General features: G+C 40.1%; 1 protein-coding gene across 4 annotated transcripts in view; it reads right to left on the minus strand.

Moving 5' to 3' along the window:
* LOC110493229 (sodium channel protein type 8 subunit alpha) overlaps window positions 1-20,567 on the minus strand; it is a 113,662-nt gene that overhangs the window by 71,996 nt on the left and 21,099 nt on the right. For 3 of the 4 annotated variants that reach the window (XM_090205664.1, XM_036950341.2, XM_090205663.1), the window contains exons 3-7: window positions 19,316-19,434; window positions 18,852-18,941; window positions 18,601-18,729; window positions 13,561-13,652; window positions 10,129-10,350 (exon numbers count right to left, since the gene is read on the minus strand). In XM_090205664.1, the coding sequence (XP_090061790.1) occupies window positions 10,129-10,350; window positions 13,561-13,652; window positions 18,601-18,729; window positions 18,852-18,941; window positions 19,316-19,434 (652 nt within the window). Of the gene's footprint in view, window positions 1-10,128; window positions 10,351-11,533; window positions 11,699-13,560; window positions 13,653-18,600; window positions 18,730-18,851; window positions 18,942-19,315; window positions 19,435-20,567 lie in introns of those variants that run through there. The other variant, XM_036950342.2, reaches the window with a different exon arrangement.

The raw sequence follows: 20,567 nt of genomic DNA on the forward strand, positions 1-20,567 counted from the left end.
AGCTCCTCTCCTTGTTCGGGCGGCGTTCGGCGATCAACGTCACCGGCTTTCTAGCCATCGCCGCTCCATTTCTCATATATCCATTTGTTTTGTCTTGTTCCATTACACACCTGGTTTTCATTCTATAATTACTGCATGTATTTAGTCCTCTGTTCCCCACCATGTCTTTGTGTGTAATTGTTTATTGTTATGTGGATTTTGTCAGGCACTTTACTTTTGCTATGTTCCGTGTTTTTGATACATTATTGTTCTTATTTGCTGTCATTTTTGGACCAGAATTAAAGTGCGCCTGTTTATTACACTCCGCTCTCCTGCACCTGACTTCGCCTCCCATACACACCCCTGACAGGTAGTCATTCAAAAATCATGTTAAACACTATTATTGAACACAGAGTGAGTCCATGCAACTTATTATGTGACTTGTTAAGCACATCTTCACTCCTGAACATATTTACATAACAAATGGATTGAATACTTATTGACTCAAGAAATTTCAGCTTTTAATTTGTAACTCATTTCAAAAAAATTCTAAAAACATAATTCCAGTTTGACAGTGTGGGATATTATTGTGTGTAGGCCATTGACACAAATCTCAATTTAATCCATTATAAATTCAGGATGTAACACAAGAATATGTGAAGAAAAAATGTCAAGGGGTGTGAATACTTTCTGAAGGAACTGTACATGTCTTTTGGTCTAGTCATGATGTGACGATCCCAAATTAATTTTGAACATCGCAGTCCGTCTCCTCCCGATGCTGCCTTGCCCCTTTAATTTCCCATTAAGTAGCCAGCACATTTGGGTTGATTATTTTCCAGAAAATCTCAAATGTTCCTTTCAAAGAAAATTGCAACCCCTCGAGTATTCCTGTTTCCCGACCGTAAATGCTATTTAAAAGCATATAAAAGCCTACGAGCAAAAAAAAATCAACTCAAAGCACACACCCCTGAGGGGCCCCCGTGTTGAGGACCAGCTTGGCGGATGTGTTGTTACCCTTACCACCTGGGTGCGGCCCGTCAGGAAGTCCAGGATCCAGTTGCGGCAGGGTAGCCTAGTGGTTAGAGCGTTGGACTAGTAACCGGAAGGTTGCAAGTTCAAATCCCCGAGCTGACTAGGTACAAATCTGTCGTTCTGCCCCTGAACAGGCAGTTAACCCACTGTTCCTAGGCCGTCATTGAAAATAAGAATTTGTTCTTAACTGACTTGCCTAGTAAAAGAAAAGAAAGAAAGTTGCAGAGGGAGGTGTTAAGTCCCAGGCTCCTTAGCTTAGTAATGAGCATTGAGGGCACTAGGGTGTTGAACGTTGAGCTATAGTCAATGAATAGCATTCTCACATAGGTGTTCCTTGCAAGCCCCTGCAAGTCCAGATAGGAAAGGGAAGAGTGGAGTGCAATAGAGATTGCATCATCTGTGGATCTTTTGGTGCAGTGTGCAAATTGGAGTGGGTATAGGGTTCCTGGGATAATGACCAGCCTTTCAAAGCATTTTGTGGCTACAGATGTGAGTGCTACCAGTCGGTAGTCATTTAAGTAGGTTACCTTAGTGTTCTTGGGCACAGGGACTATGGTGGTCTGCTTGAAACATGTTGGTATTACAGACTCAGACAGGGAAAGGTTGAAAATGTCAGTGAAAACACTTGCAAGTTGGTCAGCGCATGCTCAAAGTACTCGTCCTGGTAATCTGTCTGGCCCAGCAGCCTTGTGAATGTTGACCTGTTTAAAGGTCTTACATCGGCTGCAGAGAGCGTGATCACACAGTCATCTGGAACAGCTGATGCTCTCATGCATGTTTCAGTGTTACTTGCATCGACGCGAGAATAGAAGTTATTTAGCTCGTCTGGTAGGCTCGTGTCACTGGGCAGCTCTCGGCTGTACTTCCCGTTGTAGTCTGTAATAGTTCGCAAGCCGTGCCACATCCGACGAGTGTTGGAGCCGGTGTAGTACGATTCGATCTTAGTCCTGTATTAACGCTCTGTTTGTTTGATGGTTCGTCGGAGGGCATAGCAGGATTTCTTATAAGCTTCCGGGTTAGAGTCCCGCTCCTTGAAAATGGCAGCTCTACCCTTTAGCTCAGTGCGAATGTTGCCTGTAATCCATGGCTTCTGGTTTGGGTATGTACGTACAATCACTGAGGGGACAACATCATCAATGAACTTATTGATGAAGCCAGTGATTGATGTGGTGTACTCCTCAATGGCATTGGAAGAATCCCGGAACATATTCAAGTCTGTGATAGCAAAACAGTCCTGTAGTTTAGCATCTGCTTCATCTGACCACTTTTTTATAGACCAAGTCACTGGTGCTTCCTGCTTTAATTTTTGCTTGTAGGCAGGAATCAGGAGGATAGAGTTATGGTCAGATTTGCCAAATGGAGGGTGAGGGAGAGCTTTGTACGTGTCTCTGTGTGTGGAGTAAAGGTGGTCTAGAATTGTTTTCTCCCTCTGGTTGCATATTTAACATGCTGATAGAAATTAGGTAAAACTGATTTAAGTTTCCCTGCATTAAGGTCCCCGGCCACTAGGAGCGCCGCCACTGGATGAGCGTTTTCCTGTTCGCTTATGGCGGAATACAGCTCATTGAGTACAGTTTTAGTGCCAGATTCGGTCTGTGGTGGTATGTAGACAGCTACAAAAAAACACAGATGAAAACTCTCTCGGTAGATGTGTGGTCTACGGCTTATCATGAGATACTCTACCTCAGGCTAGCAAAACCCTAAGACTTCCTTAGATGTCGTGCACCAGCTATTGTTTACAAAAATGCATAGACCCCCGTCCTGTGTCTTACCAGAGGCTGCTGTTCTGTCCTGCCGATAGAGTGTATAACCCGCCAGCTGTATGTTCTTAATGTCGTCGTTCAGCTACAACTCGGTGAAACATAAGATATTACAGTTTTTAATGTCCCGTTGGTAGTATATACCTGCTTTTAGTTCGTCCCATTTATTTTCCAGCGATTGAATGTTAGCTAGCAGGACGGAAGGCAGGCAGGGGCAGATTAGCCACTCATCACCTGATCCTCACAAGGCATCCTGATCTGTTTCCGCGAAACCTACGTTTCCTTTTCCAGCAAATCACGGGGATCTGGGACTGGTCGGGTGTCCGTAGTTTATCCCTTGCGTCCGACTCATTGAAGAAGAACTCCTCGTCCAATTTGAGGTGAGTAATCCCAGTTCTGACGTCCAGAAGCTCTTTTCGGCCATAAGAGATGGTAGCAGCAACATTATGTACAAAACAAGTTACGAACAAAGCAACAAAAAAAAAATCAAAATAAATGGTTGGATAAGAGCCGATAAGACGGCAGCTCTACACTCCGGCTCCATCTTTTCCAAATTCTGGGGAATTTGAAAAGGTTGTGGCTGTTTTTACTTTATAACTGTTCGATTCCTGTGTATATTTACTAATTTACAGTAGTAGTCTGAAAGCATGTAAAAAATATATATATATTGATTGCTATTATATGCTATTAAATAGCATTTCCAGTTTGAACAGAAACACCCGGTATAACCGGAAGGGGCTTGCAATTTTCAGCAGTGTAGGTTTACTTGAATTACTTACCTGGCCAGAGTATTTTTTATGCCTGAGGTACTCGACTTTAATAAATTAACCAATATTATAATTTGAGTGGATAAAAAAAGTGTTTCAGGTGATGCAATTTGTGTCGTGAAATTATATTTTTTCCTGATTTAATTTAGGTGAATACAAGAAAACCCAAAGATCTAAGTTGTTTGAGGTTATTTCAAATCAATGTGCATTTAAGGAGTTTATGAGAAGTTTTCATTCTATCACTGACTTTTTCATGAGTCCTTTGTAATGGTTCACTACAATGGGGTCGGCAAGTCTCTATTTAACCTTGGATTTGGCTCAAGTACTTGGACAGGAACACAGCAGCTCTAGCAACCAACCCCTTTTCCTTGGATAGCGGACAGACCAGATATATACAGTTGAGATGTTTTGGCACTGGCCTACAGAAAATACCTCATAATGTCAAAGTGGAAATATATTTTTAGAAATGTTTATAAATTAATAAAAAATTAAAAGCTGAAATATCTTGAGTCAATAAGTGTTCAGCCCTTTTATGGCAAGCCTAAATAAGTTCAGGAGTAAAAATGTGCTTAACTAGTCACATAATGAGCTGCATTTTGAATGACTACCTCATCTCTGTACCCCACACATACAATAATCTGTAAGGTCCCTCAGTCCAGCAGTGAATTTGAAACACAGATTTAACCAAAAAGACCAGGGAGGTTATCCAATGCCTCACAAAGAAGGACACCTATTAGTAGATGGGTAAAAATAAAAATAAAGCTGACATTGAATATCCCTTTGAGCATGGTGACGTTATTAATTACACTTTGGATACACACTTTGGATTGTGTATCAATACACCGAGTCAATACAAAGATACAAGCGTTCTTCCTAAGTTGCCGGAAGGGAAGGAAGCCAGGTCAATGGTGACTTCAAAACAGTTACAGAGCTTAATGGCTGTGATAGCAGAAAACTGAGGATGGATCAACAACACTGTAGTTACTTCACAATACTAACCTAATTGACAGAGTGAAAAGAAGGAATCCTGTACAGAATAACATGCATCCTGTTTGCAACAAGACACAAAAAAAATGTGGCAAACCAATTCACTTTTTGCCCTGAGTACAAAGTGTTATGTTTGGGGAAAATCCAATATAACACATTACTGAGTACCACGCTCCATATTTAAAACATATTGGTCGCTGCATCATGTTATGGTATGCTTGTAATCGTTAAGCACTGGGGAATTTTTTAGGATAAAAAATAAATGGAATGGAGTTAAGCATAGGCAAAATCATAGAGGAAAACCTAGTTCAGTCTTCTTTTGCCCAGACACTGGGAGAGGAATTTGCCTTTCAGCAGGACAATAACCTAAAACCCAAGGCCAAATCTACACTGGAGTTGCTTACCAAGAATACAGTGAATGTTCCTGCATCGCCGAGTTACAGTTTTGACATAATCTGCTTGAAATTCTATGGCAAGACTTGAAAATGGTTGTCCGGCAATGATCAACAACCAATTTGACAGAGCTTGAAGTTTTTTAAATAATAATGGGCTAATATTGTACAATCCAGGTGTGCAAAGCTCTTAGAGACTTACCCAGAAAGATTCACAGCTGTAATCACTGCCAAAGTTGTTTCTAACATGTATTGACTCAAGGGTGTGAATACTTATATAAATGAGATATTTCTGTATTTCATTTTCAATAAATTTGCAAAAATGTCTTCAAACATGTTTTCACTTTGAATCCATTTGAATTCTGGCTGTAATACAACAAAATGTGGAATAAGTTAAGGGGTATGAATATTTTTTAAAGGCACTATAGCTGTTCAAATGCTCCTGAATAGAATATCTGGGTGGTCAGATTTATCCTTTGTCCTTTTGAGACAGATGAGTGACATCATTTCGCCAGTGCCTTGCTCTTCCACAGGGGGCTTACTACACTGTAAAGGTGAGGGAGTGAATTTGACAGTAACTTACAGGCAGCTCAGTGGCAAGTACATTTCTGTATTTCATATTGCAGTACAGCTACTGTAATCGAAATACAGTATGTAAGCAAGCACTATGTAATGACACACAGTACAATACCGTAGAATTGACTGTATAATACTGTGAAAAAGTAAATGCTACCATAATCATAATGAGTGAATGAATGAAATTCATTGAGGGGAGGGGTTTGTATTTCACAGTATTTTACTGTAATTACATGGAATTGGTGCAAGCAGGTTGGCTGCTAGGTAATGCGTTTACATATTACAGCATAGGGGAGAGTGGGGTAAGCTGAGCCATTTCTTACATTCAGAGTCACTATGTCAAGGGAAATATATTTTCTTTCTAACAAAGATATCTACATATATTTCAGGATGTTGTGTATCCCTGGAAATAATCAGAATTCATGTAAACATAACAGTTTTGAAAACATAGTTTGTACAAAAAAGTGGTCTCTTGGCACAACTTACCCCGGATATGGGGTAAGTCGTGTAAAAGGACAGGGTAAGTTGAGCCGCCTTGGGGTACGTGGGTGATGGAGTCCTGTGACAGTGGGTCATAGTGCTGGTAGGTCAAAGTTTAATTTGTGGAATGGGTTTTGGTATATTGTTTATCTTAAATGTATGCCTACATTCAGATATAGATCTCTCAGTTCAATATCACTTACCCTTCCATTTCTTGACCAGTTGTCTGGGACAGGGACGTTGTTTCGATGTGCCAATTCGTAGAAACGTTCTCTGCATTTGAGGCTACTAAGCCCATGAAACTGGTCTGCGAAATTCTTGATATATTTAGGAAGCTCAGACTCCATGTCATCAGATAAGACCTCGTGCTCCTCTGCTACTCTCTCATAGCCTCTCTTTCGCACAGATACATGTTCTTTTTTCTTTTTTTGTCAATGTACCTCTTCAGTGTCATCCAGTCTATGTGTTCATCCCTTAGTGCTGCTCAAATGGACTTTATCCCTTCTCTCACTTCGTTGGCTGCTCTCTGAAGAACCTCAAAGGGGGCTAAACCCCTGCTTATTGTACATGTCTATATACACAGGGCATGATGATGTCTGCTCTGTAACAATACAAATGTTGAGTTCATATGCATGCCATATTGCAAAAATACTATGCATATTATGCATAAAACACACAAAATAGAATCATAATTTGTATGGTATAGTGGCCATTGGCTCAACTGGCCCCAAGGCAAACATTTTGACTACATTAGCCCACACAGCTACAAGGATGCACTTTCATACTAGGTTTAGGACCTTATATTGTAGCTTATAGAGACCCCAACTGATGTATGAAACAATCTAAAACGATCTACTTTGCTTTAGATTCAAGCATCATGAAACCTATAACACAATCAATTATTTTAACTTTGTTCAAATAAGTTTTTTGGACCTAACTTGCTTACCACTTTTTCTATGTGGTTTCTTCCTCCACTGACTCCATCAAATGATATACCTCTTCCTAAATATTCGGCCGAATGATTAATTCTGTGTATGGTTTCCTAGAAACAAGGGGTGGCACAACTAAAACTTTTGCTCAACTTACACCGCTCTCCCCTATCAATGAATATTTGGTGTTTTATATCACTTGCACTTATAAAGGCTTCCAAACTGGCAGCAACTACAGAGCAAAACAGACCAAAAGAACATAACAAAATGCTCAACCTGTACAGGTTTAAGACTTGTTGCCACTTCAATCTGTCCCCTATACATGGAGCATTCTAACCACGCAATATAGCCTCTTACAAGGCACTCCTCAAAATATGTTAATGAGACAGATACAAAAATACCATGCACCCACTAGCGGTCAAAATGTTTTTGGTGCTCCAAAAATTCAGTGCGTTACTGTATTCTGTGGGGTGGAATTACAGTACCATTTGAAATACAGCAATTCTTTCCCACCACCCACAACATTTTCCCACAATGCACCAAAATTTACAGCATGCTGCAGTAAAACGTTTCACAGTATTTAATATTGATAATACCCCAAATTAACGTATAAATTACAGTTTTCCATTACAGTGTAGGGTGGATGGCCCCACTCTCTCAGCATTCCAGTTGGGTCACTAAGGATGAGGGACTTTTCAGTATGAGACAAATTAGCCCATGATTATGTCCCATCGTTCCCTTAATCTGAGTCAAAGGGCTCTCCGTCATTGGAGTAGACCCGTCACCTCTCGCCCCAGACACTACGCTGGTGCGTATAGGGAGAGTAATGGGGAGATATTCACCACCCATTTGGTGGGGGGCAGTCCAGGAAGACTGAAGGGTTCCGGCATGCTCATATGAATACTATTCTCTGCCTTTTCTGCAGCGTTGTCACATCCTTTTCAGGACGGATGGCATGACTGCACTGGCGTCTATCAACTGGCTCACCAGAAGCGATAGCCAAGTAAGCGCTGGTTAGCGGAGTTAATGTTACTCTTTTACGACCAGCCCTAGCAGCTCCCGTTAAGCAGAGGTCTACTGACCCAAGAGAACAGAGAGATTTTCCATCCCCATCTGGACATGTTGGCCTATGCAAGGCCTGCCACTAAGAGTACATTTTTAGACCATACAGAGTGCCAGGGCCCTTTCCACACGCTCACTGTATAATGAAGTGGCATGTGATATGTCGTTTTATGAAGGGTGCACGTCGCTTACGCCCAGTGCCAAATCCTTTAGTCCCATTTTGGGTCATGTGCTTGAGGCTACTTCAGAGCAGCCATTTGAGCTACTGGAATGCATTGAGCTCTCTCTTTCAAACCACTTTACCATAGCCTTTATGTCCACAAAGTGAGTGAGTGAGCTGTTTGCACTGTCAGTCCACCACTCGTGCCTGCAATTTGCCACAGGGTTATCCAAGGTTAACTTACAGCCTAACCCCACCTTTGTGCCTAAAGTCAGCAATGCGTGTAATAGCCTCACTTTGGAGCTTTTTTATTTTTCTTCCACAGAAGAAGAGCGTCTCAATTGTTTATGTCCATTACGCGATTTACGCACCTACTGTACATTGACATGATGAGAGCTTTACGGAGGAGCAACCAGCTCTTTGTCTCCTGGGCACCTCTCCACATGGGTAGGCCCCTCTCTCGTCAACGGCTATTCCATTGGATAATGGAGGCTGTCATATTAGCCTAAGGGCCCATTCCACCAGAGGCATGGCTACATCATGGGCATTGTTCAAAGGCATCTCTGTATAAGAGATTTGTGATGCTGTAAATTGTGCTACCCCTTATTCATAGGTTGCACATCTGTCACTCGGTAGCGTCCTGCCATTGTTATGAACGTTCTCAAGCCGCCCTATACCGGCAGTGCAATAGTGGTGCCCTAAAGTCATGATAAGCTCAGTCATTCTGGACCGGAGGCTAATGACTGTTTAGTCTAAATTACACTATAGGGCCTGGAAATACGATGACATTACTAAAGTAGTCAAATATTTAGTAGGAAACAACTTTGCCAGCATTATCTTGTCATCAAATGTACTTTAGACAGATAGCAATGTTGTCATTAGCTAGCAAAGTTAATCATAAATAGCTAGCAATGCTAATGTTAGCAAGATAAAAGGTTTTCCTACTAATTGTTTGCCTCCTTTTGAATGCACTTTTGCTGAAATCTTCATCAGCGCTCATTGATGATGCATTGAGTAGAATGCTCAGTTGGGCATCAGTCCAAAACTAATGTTTCAAACAATATTGAATAGGTGAATACCTTTATGAGGTTTTACTGACTGGAGGTCACTGCGCCTTCCTGGCACATACGTTCCTCAGTGTCGGAGCCTCTGAGGGGGGATACTGTCAGGACTGTTTTGGCTTTGGAGAGCATATCTGTGATACGGTAGTGGGCTATATCCCATCGTGAGCTACCAAAACTAATATTTCAAAGAGAACGTAAAGGGATACTTTAAGATTTTGGCAATGAAACCATTGATCTACTACCCCAGCGTCAGATAATCTTGCGGAAATCATTTTTATGTCTCTGTGTCCAGTATGAAGGAAGATAGAGGTATTTTCGTAAGCCAATGCTAACTAGTGTTAACGCAATGACTGGAAGTCATAGACTAACACTAATTAGCAATTGTGCTAACGCTAGTTAGAAACTTCCTTCAAACTACACGCAGAGACATAAAAATGGTATCATCTTGTTCATCTGACTGGGGAAGTAGATAAAGGGCTTCATTGACAAAATCCCAAAGTGTCCCTTTAAGGTTACTGTTGTAACCCCGGGTTGTCTGATAGTAGAGTGAGGCATCTCACCGCGCATCCCTGTTTGCAAGCGTGTGAGGGCGAAATATATGCTTGAAAATGACCAGAAGGCAGGTCCGACAGATGTTGTGTGATCTGAGCCTCCATAGTGATCCACCTTAGGAGACATCTTTCATTGTGAGATACCTCACTCTATTATCAGAGAACCGGGGTTACGAAAGTAACCTTAAGTTTTCCATTACAGTGTTTATTTTAGACTATGAAAGACAAACAGATGCGATCGACCAATTAACTAAAAGAGACATTTGATCAGATTCTCTGGTAGGCACGGCCTACCTGGCACCCCTAACTCAAACTCAGCTCAAATGTTATAAGTCGAAACGGTCTTCTGTCTCAGTGTCACACATCTTTTGGCCATGTGTCGGACTCACTCTCGCTCATGATGTATTCGTTCCAGTCGAAGCCCTTACTGCCATTGGCCAGGAAGTTCTCAGTGGAGTTGATTGGCCAGATGACACATTTCTGCCGCAGGTTGCCCATGAAGAGCTGTAGTCCAATCAAGGCGAAGACACTGAGACAGAAGACCGTGAGGATCATAACGTCTGACAATTTCTTCACCGATTGAACTAGAGCACCGACGATGGTCTTGAGTCCTGGGGGGAGGAACCGGACATATGCATTCACACACACACACATACGTGCACACACACACACACACACGTATGTATGTGTTTGTGTACACACATACATATAAAACACACAAGCACACATACATACACACAAACAAAGAGAAATGGGCATTGCTGGAAAGTACAAGCTTAGCTATGAATTATTTATATAGAGTTTATATAGTAGAAATACAGTGGTAGTACAGTAGTCCATCTCATAAAAGTGCATTTGTTCAAGTTAACATCAAACCAAAGCTATTGCTGTGTTTTGAATTACCAACATCTAAATTTGGACAGGTATAACATAAATATTCTAAACTGCAGGCGTATGTGTAATAATAATAATAATAATAATAATAATTCTTATGGTTGATATATTTTCCTCTATTTTCCATGAAGAAAGATGTATTCAAGTCAAAAACTTTGATACCTCAATGGTGATTGTGTTCCATATTGTTAGTTACTGTTAAGTCATCTTGAACTAAATTATAGCGAGAATAGGATCCTTAATAACTACGTCAAACAATAGCACAATAATTAAAGACACATACAAAACAGCCAGAAGATGGTCAGATATTCAGGCACCTTAAACACCACAACATAGAAACACAACAACATTGAGACTGCCCCTACATGAGATTTCCATAAGACTGACACACTTCAGTGACGATCAGAATACTCCTCAAATGTTCTAAATCAACAAAATTACACTGAGGCAGGCTACATCATCAAAATGATTCTAAAACCTAATGGGTGATGTAGTTGTGGAGGGATACCAATTTAGGAATTGTTTATGTTAATTTATAACATTATGTGAATAAATGTTTTATGTCATTTAGATGCCCTTATGTTATTTTTCTGTTCAAGTCCGGGTTTCACAGGCAGTGTAGAACATCCTTGGAAACAGTAGGGCCACTCTCATATAAAATATATGGAAACAACTACAACATATCCACCAGATTGACCAAACACAGCAGCACAGCACAACGAAGAGAGAGCGTAGGACTGGGCTCAGTCAGAGGAGGAAGAAGTGAGAAGAGAAGAGAGGACAGGTGAGGGAGGCAAGGGTTAGGGGGACAAGGGTTAGGGGGGACAAGAAGAAATGACAGGTTGCATGCAGGTCATTTAAACGCCAAGGCTAAAGGAATTGACTCCATGTCATCATCACCTGTCTGTCTGGCAACCGGAATGGTGACTTAGCTTGGTTCCCATGGTTAGAATGGTTCCCATCCTAGGCACCCCCATCATGTCCCACTGGTGCTGTGTGGTGTGATCCCCACTGGGTGAGCCTTTTAGGTTGGGACCCCTTTAGATCAGAGGCCTACACTGGAGACTGAGCCAACACTACTTACTGGACTAGATGTATTTTATGCACAAATTCACATTCACTTCCTGCCCCAGACACTTGTTCAACAACACTTTTGCACCATTAGAGTGTTCTGCAGTTGAAGTTACTACAAAATCTCAAAAGGCTAACAGATACTGGGAACAAATAATGAGTCAGTGTGATGTGTGTTACATAAATGCTAACTGATTTACAATCCAACACTTCCAATGGTGCAATGTATAAACTGCCCCTGTGCCAATATCTCAACTCCCCCAGAGAAAGAGCCTTCAGTTGGATCTCCAATGTATTTGCATATCACTGTGTTATTGTCCTTTAATTCATTTCTCTGTTGTGTTTATGCCTTATTTTCCCAGGATAAACAGAAACGAGAAGTCCACATTCAGGATTAGCCATATCTGAATGGAATTCAAAGTAAAGAAGCTCCTTAAAAGCCAGAGTTGTAAGATAAAAAAGCAGGTATCTTGAAAAGCTTCATGCAGCGTATAATGTGTTGTCAAACTAGGCTTGGCAGTCTTAAGAAATGAAATGTTCTTCAGCGTGCTCCGTTATTGTCAGGGGACAATTTTTTTCATACAGAAACGTGATGTGTTTTAAGTCTGTGGCATAGATACATCAGTGTTTAAGATTGTGACAACAAATATGGTAGAAATTTGAACCCAAACTAATCAAATGTCCTAAACATTATGTATTCACCTGGAGTACCAGTTAAAAGTACCAGTCAAAAGTTCCCTGTGGACAGTACCTGTCCAACAGAGAGTGATAATGTGTTCATAGCCACCAAATGAATGAATATACAGTATCATTCAAAAGTTTGGACACACCTACTCATTCAAGGGTTTTTCTTTATTTTTACTATCTTCTACATTGTAGAATAATAGTGAAGACATCAAAACTATGAATTGACACATATGGAATCATGTAGTAACCAAAAAAGTGTTTCAAATATATTTTAGATTTGAAATTCTTCAAAGTAGCCACCCTTTAACTTGATGACAGCTTGCACACTCTTGAATAAACACAATCACCTTTTTTGGTTACTACATGTTTCCATATGTCTTATTTCATAGTTTTGATGTCTTCACTATTATTATACAATGTAGAAAATAGTACAAATAAAGAAAAACCCTTGACTGAGTAGGTGTGTCCAAACTTTTGAATGATACTGTATATTCATTCAGTTGGTGGCTATGAACACATTGTCACTCTCTGTTGGACAGTGAATCGAACCTCTCTGAAGTCTGAAGAGATACTCATGCAGGGTCTAAATAAGAAATGCTTACAAATACAATGTGTGAGTGTGAAACCCTTGTCTATCACTTTGACTTTGAGGTTAAGATGGCAATAATAATAACTATTCTTTAGTTAAAAAAATATGTGAACAATATGATTTCTACTGTTCCTCATACTAAGACTTTTCTCTAACCAAGGGAGGGTTTTCAACTAGGCCCTGAAGTTTTACCTGGGGGGAAACTCGGGCTCCTACCCATACTATCTGGTGTCAATATACTGTATGAGGCTGTTAATGTCACTTTGAGGGAGACTACTATTAAAATAATAATACGAAATTTGATGTGTATCCCACCTACTTATTTTAGGCTGTTTGTCTCTTAGTATGTCATATCAGGGCCACCTTTTCCACTTAACACCACAAGACCGCAAGTAGACTGCTAAGCCTATCAAAAATGTATTGCTACCATTTTTGATTGTTTGAAAAATAAAAAGTAAACAAAACAGGTATCATTTCTGATGCATCCTCTTTAAGAGTCTAAAGTAATAAGAAATGATGCGAATCCAATTCATGAGAAAACAAAATAAGCTCAGCCTTAGTATGTAAATGGGAGTCTCACCTGGAATGACTGAAATAGTTTTCAATGCTCGGAGAACCCTGAACGTTCTCAGCGCCGAGACATTCCCCAGGTCCACAAATTCTGTTACATATCTGTAACGGGGTAGGATCACACACAGAACAAAACACCATGACACAAAAAACAAACGGTAACACACACACAAACCCACTGATCAAAAGCGCGGACGCGCAAGTGCCTGACACCAGCACCCCACCAGAAGAAGATGACTGGCAGGAGGAGTGGACACCACAGCGCGCGCGAGAGAGAAGCACCTATCCCTCCAGGAGAGAGGAGCGAAGGTGGAAGACGAAACGAAAGGAAACAGAAACAAAATCACACCTACAGTCCTTCAGAAAGTATTCATACCCCTTAACTTATTTCACATTTTGTTGCGTTACAGCCTGAATAGAAAATGGTCTGAACATTGTTTTTCTTCACCCATCTACACATAATTCCCCATAATGACAGTGAAAACATGTTTTTAGGAATCTCTAGCAAATTTATTGAAAATGAGATGCAAAAATATCTCATTTACATAAGTATTCACACCCCTGAGTCAATACATGTTAGAATCCTCTTTGGCAGTGTTTACAACTGTGAGTCTTTCTGGGTAAGTCTCTAAGGGGCCGATCCCGACCACACAATTTATGCCTTTACTACGCACGCCTTTCCTACGCACTTATCAGTATTTGGTATTCAGACTTGCCTTATTCAATAGCATAATGCGCTCTGCAGGTGTGGCTACCTTCCGAGCTCTGAATACATTTCATTCAACCATTGAAAACCCTCCCACTTGCTGGCCAACAAATTTTCTTGTGGAGTTTTCATTCAATGGGGTTTTCAGTACTTTTATCTTAAGCCATCCCTTTAAATACGGTTCACCTTTAATTCAAATTTTGTCGACAGACTACATAGAATACATAGTGAGAACGGGTTCAGAATATAGGGACCAATGAATGAAATCCATCTATACATATTTGTCTCCGTTTCGGCACCAACTGGTAGATATAAAAATACTTTTATATCATTTTTTGGGGGGGGAGAGCCTTTATGGACGACAGTTTTATGTGGATAACTAAAACATATAGTGGTTTTATTCATCCTGAAAGTTGTGATAATCAGTCCATCACTTTGAAAAAGGGACCTCAATACATGTCATGTTGATGTGATTTTCAGTTGGCTTCCATATGGTTGGTTTCACACTCATCTTCACGGATCATAAAGAAAAATCAAATCAAATCAAATCAAATTTATTTATATAGCCCTTCGTACATCAGCTGATATCTCAAAGTGCTGTACAGAAACCCAGCCTAAAACCCCAAACAGCAAGCAATGCAGGTGTAGAAGCACGGTGGCTAGGAAAAACTCCCTAGAAAGGCCAAAACCTAGGAAGAAACCTAGAGAGGAACCAGGCTATGTGGGGTGGCCAGTCCTCTTCTGGCTGTGCCGGGTGGAGATTATAACAGAACATGGCCAAGATGTTCAAATGTTCATAAATGACCAGCATGGTCGAATAATAATAAGGCAGAACAGTTGAAACTGGAGCAGCAGCACAGTCAGGTGGACTGGGGACAGCAAAATCATCTGAAACAATTGCTATGTGTATTTATAATCCCCTTCTCCAACCTGAACACTAATTTACTCTTATCAATAAATCCTATCAAGTTGTAAATTATAATGCATGGAGAATGGTGGTATTTATATCAACAACAAATGGTAGGTTCGCTAGACCTTGTTCATGGTTTCGCACGTAAAGTTGTTGGAATTATTAGGGAAGTAAGTCAAAGTCAGAATACAGCTTATCTGTAGACACTGTTGGGGTTCGTTTCCTTGTTCCTTGTCAATCATTGGCTCATTGGTGAAATTAGCATTATGACAATATCTTTAATTAAGCCATTAAAAATCCTTTATTAATGCAATTGCAGACAGAAGTTGACAACAGGAACATAACGCATGTTTCCGAGTAAGTTCTGCAAAATATAAAAGGTCCCAATTTATTTTATTAAACCCGAAGTCCAGCTCTAGTGATGTCACTGCCTACGTCATTACCTTCTCCTCCTGAGACCAAAACCATGCCTACTCAACACTAAAACTCTTGTTTATATAGCTATCTAAAAGCTTAGCAGTAAATGTCCAAGTTGATTTATAGCGGTATGTCTGACTAATCTCTTATCTCTCACACTCCCCTGCAGAGTTCTGTCTTCACAGTCACACATTTCTCAGGCAGTCTCTTCATAAGAGGCAGAGAGCCTAGAAAAGTACTGTGGAACAATATTAAACCTCATAATGTACATATATTGTTAATCTGTAGTCAAGGACCCGATACATGTAAGGAGGGAGGGGACTTATAACCCCTCCTCTTCTATTAATACAACATAAGCATAATCAATTATTATAATACATCAAACATTTGGTACAGCCCCTATCATGACCCCTAGGTGAACCCCTTTAAACACACATCCGCCACACCTTAATTTATTCAAGCTCCACCTAAAATGAATAATGGGTGAATAGCATACTATTCTCGTGCTTAAGTTCAAGGTCAGAATATGCATAGAGAGAAAGCGCATAAAAAGGGAATTACATTCAATTTGCGGCACTTAACTCGGGTCAGAATATGGGCCTATGAGCTTTGCACAACTGGATTGTACAATATTTGCGCATTGTTATTTTTAAAATTCTTCAAGCTCTGTCAAATTGTTATTGATCATTGCCAGACAGCCATTTCCGAGTCTTGCCATACACTTTCAAGCCAATTTAAGTCAAAACTGTAACTAGGCCACTCAGGAACATTCAATGTTGTCTTTTTAAGCTACCCCAGTGCATATTTAGCCTTGTGCCTTAGGTTATTGTCCTGCTGAAAGGTGAATTTGTCATCCCATAACATGATGCAGCCACCACCATTCTTGAAAATATGATGAGTGGTACTCAGTGATGTGTTGGATTTGCTTTTAGGTTCATTATTTTTTTTGCAGTTTTACTTTAGTGCCTTATTGCAAACAGGGGTTGTACTGTGGAGTAACTACAATGTTATTGATCCATCCTCAGTTTATCCTATCACAGCTACTCTGTAACTGTTTTAAAGTCAGCATTGGCCTCATGGTGAAATCCCTGAGCAGTTTCCTTCCTCTCCGGCAATTGAGTTAGGAATGACACCTGTATCTTTGTAGTGACTGTGTGTATTGATACACCATCCATAAGTGTAATTAATAACTTCACCATGCTCAAAGGAATATTCAATGTCTACTTTTTTTTTTTTTCCCCCATCTACCAATAGGTCTTCTTCTTTGTGACGCATTGGAAAACCTGCCTGGTCTTTATGGTTGAATCTGTGTTTGAAATTTACTGTTCGACTGAGGGACCTTACAGATAATTGTATGTGCAGAGATGAGGTAGTCATTCAAAAATCATGTTTAACACTTATTGCACACAGAGTGATTCCATGCAACTTATTATGTGACTTGTTGAGCAAATTCTTACTCCTGAACTTATTTAGGCTTGCCACAACAAAGTGGTTGAATATTATTGACTCATGACATTTCAGCTTTCATTTGTAATTAATTTGTAAAAAATTCTAAAAACATAATTGCACTTTGACATTATGGGGTATTGTGTGTAGGCCAGTGACACAAATCTCAATTTAATCCATTTTAAATTTAGGCTGTAACGCAACAAAATGTGCAAAAAGTCAAGGGGTGTGAATCATTTCTGAAGGCACTATAACACTGACCCATCGTGACTCCCCTGCCCGCACACACACACATGCATAGTCTTACCTGGGATAACAGAAATTGTTTTCAGAACCCTGAACGTACGCAGAGCTGACAAATTGCCTAGGTTTACAAACTGTGTTATACACCTGCAGAGTGGTTCAGATCACAGTTACTCAACAGCCATTACAGAATGAGAGACAGAAGGCAGAGTTGGGGTCAATGCCATTTCAATTCAGTCAATTCAATAAGTAAACTGAAATTGCAATTGCATTTTTTTTTTCTTGTTGAAAAGAACTGAGAAAAAATGGAATTGGAAGTACAGTTTACTTCCTGAATTGACTGAATTGAAACAGAATTGACCCCAACCTTAAAATAAAAAAAATACAAAAATGAAATAAAGAAAAAGAAAGGAAGATAGGGGGTCAAATGAAATAAAGCAATACATACATACAATACTCTCTACCTCCATATCCATATTTGACCCTTAAAATAACTAATACTAGTAACAACACAATACTCAGATGTTAACATGCAGGAAAGTCTGATATTAGAGGGACTCACAATAAGATGGAGAAGACATAAGAGATGGGAGAATATTAAATCAAATATGGCTCAAAATGTTTCACAATATTACACATGTAAATCAGAGAAAATGTATTGTTGAGGCAGGGCAATCATGCATTGCCAAACTCTTACAATTTCAATATTTGCATAACTTTCAATCATCAAAATCTCCCTTTTACCAAATTCTCAGAGACTGCTATCCCTGTTCTTTGAAATGATGTTCTTCGGTAGGATATTTTCCCACCAACATTTTCTATTCTCACTTTGAGTTCTGTGTGTGGCTTTATGCAACGTGTTGTTTTTAAAGAGAGAAACAATGGAGTAATCATACATCGTACATTTTACACATCTGTATAAGCTCTACGTCATTTCAATGAGCTATGTCACTCTCTAGAATTGAGTGGCTTCTCTTTGAACAAACCCAAACATATGTTTATGTGTCACGCACATAAAATGCAACATTACAAATATACCTGTACTTACATATACTGTATGTTCAATTGATTGATTGACTCAGTTTAATTAATTATATTATGTTGAATTAGTACTTGGAGACGCTTCTACATCTTGGATTATTTTGCATGTTTTGAAATATTCTCTGATATGGGATGTCCTGCCTGGCCCGACCTTGTCACTCTGGTAGAGTTGGAGGTATAGAGAGAGATGGAGGTGTAGAGAGAGACGAAGGTGCAGAGAGAGATGGAACTTTAGAGAGAGGTGGAGGTGTAGAGAGAGGGATACGGGGAAGAGGTGGACTACTTACGCCATAGAGATCACCATGAAGTCCAGCCAGTTCCATGGATCTCGTAGAAAAGTGAACCCGTCTATACAAAAGCCTCGCGCCACAATCTTGGTAAGCGATTCGAAGGTGTAGATACCTGTGAAGGTATACCTAGAGCAAAATAAGGCGAGAGACAGTGAAAGGGCGAGATATGTGAATAAATGCATACTAGTTTATAAATGTTTTACAAACAGTTTCTGAATGTACATAGGGAGTTATAAATCAATACTTACTCTACTATCTTGTTCCATTCTGGAGGATCACTAAACGTCATGAAAACACAGTTGGTCAAAATGGTGCTCATGATGATCATACTGAATACCGTGAGAGGGAAGAGAGTTAAGAAAAGATTGACCATATACACCCCACCACCCATTAACATACTGTAGCAACATGGCTGAATATACTGTGAGACATTACAATGACATATATTCCATCGATGAAAGGACAAAGGAAGGAAGATGTTCCAGAATGATGTGGGACACAAGATCTAGATCAACGCACAAGGATGATTTGGCCTGTATCACTTCTTTTCTGTTTCTTCAAACAATCAAAAGAAAACATCACAATCACAAGCTCCTTCAACCTTAAGATTGTGCACAATACATAGAATAAGTATATGTGCTTTGTAATTTACGCAAGATAAACAACAAAATCATAATTTCAAAGCAAGACAATGCACCACTTGAAAGGATATGAGTGTATCAAAATCTTAATTGCTATTCGCCTAAAGAGACTAAAAGGGCTGATGACGTACAAGGAGTCTGTGGCGTGGAAGCGGAAGATTGTTTTCCCTTTGTTTAGGACTATAAACGTCTGTGGAGAGAGAGAGAGAGAGAGTTGCATTAACAAGAGCAATACAAGTCATGACACATACAGGACATGTATAAAAGACTGTCACTGTGGGGCCCATGCTGAGACAACAGAAATGGAAAGTCATGACTATGGTATACCAAGCTGACTGTTCATTGGCTGATCTGATTCCTGAGCTCATCTCTGAATCTTAGGGCACACAGAGTGGCTCCACCTATTTTATGGAACTTGCTACTACAGTTTGCCATGTCCTTTCACTGCAAGAATAATTATTTTGTATTACGACTTTAAAAGTTTAAACCCACTTTAACCTGGCACCATTAGGACTGCTCTGTGCATTTCCTCCCAAAAGCAATCAACAAGAGGGTACACCTGATATCGATATATGAGATATAAACAGAGAATATACACTGAGTATACCAAACAGTAAGACCACCTTTCTAATATTGACTTGTGCCCTCCCCCCTTTTACCCTCAGAACAGCCTCATTTCAAGAACTGGGTTGCAGTTGTCTCAAGATTTAAAAATCCTTCTTTAACCTGCCCCCACCCCCTTCATCTACACTGATTGAAGTGGATTTCACAAGTGACATCAATAAGGGATCATAGCTTTCACCTGGATTCACCTGGTCAGTCTATGTCATGGAAAGAGCAGGTGTTCTTAACTGTTTTAACACTCAGTGTGTAATGTGATACTGAGGTATAAACAGGGTCTATCCTAAGATGTGCTGAGTCTAACCTTGTGCTTTATGCACACACTAGGGCACAGGGTGAACAGCAAAGAGAACCACAACATCTTCTCTCATTATAGAACAGTAAGACAGAGACTTCTAACCTTAAGTCACCCATGATCTTAAAAGTATCTTCCACTAAAGGCCTAGTGTCACGCCCTGACCAGAGAGCCCTTGGTTCTCTATGGTGTTTAGGTCAGAGCGTGACTAGGGGGGTGTTCTAGTCATTGGTTTTCTATGTTGGTGATTTGTATGGTTCCCAATTAGAGGCAGCTGGTAATCGTTGCCTCTAATTGGGGATCATATTTAGGAAGCCCTTTCTCCCACCTGCTTTGTGGGATATTGTTTTGTGTAAGTGCATTCAGCACCACGGCTTTCACGGTCGTTGTTTGTTTATTGTTTTTTG

Source organism: Oncorhynchus mykiss, chromosome 17, assembly GCF_057628025.1.
Source record: "Oncorhynchus mykiss isolate SJ-2025 chromosome 17, ASM5762802v1, whole genome shotgun sequence".
Lineage (NCBI taxonomy): Eukaryota > Metazoa > Chordata > Actinopteri > Salmoniformes > Salmonidae > Oncorhynchus > Oncorhynchus mykiss.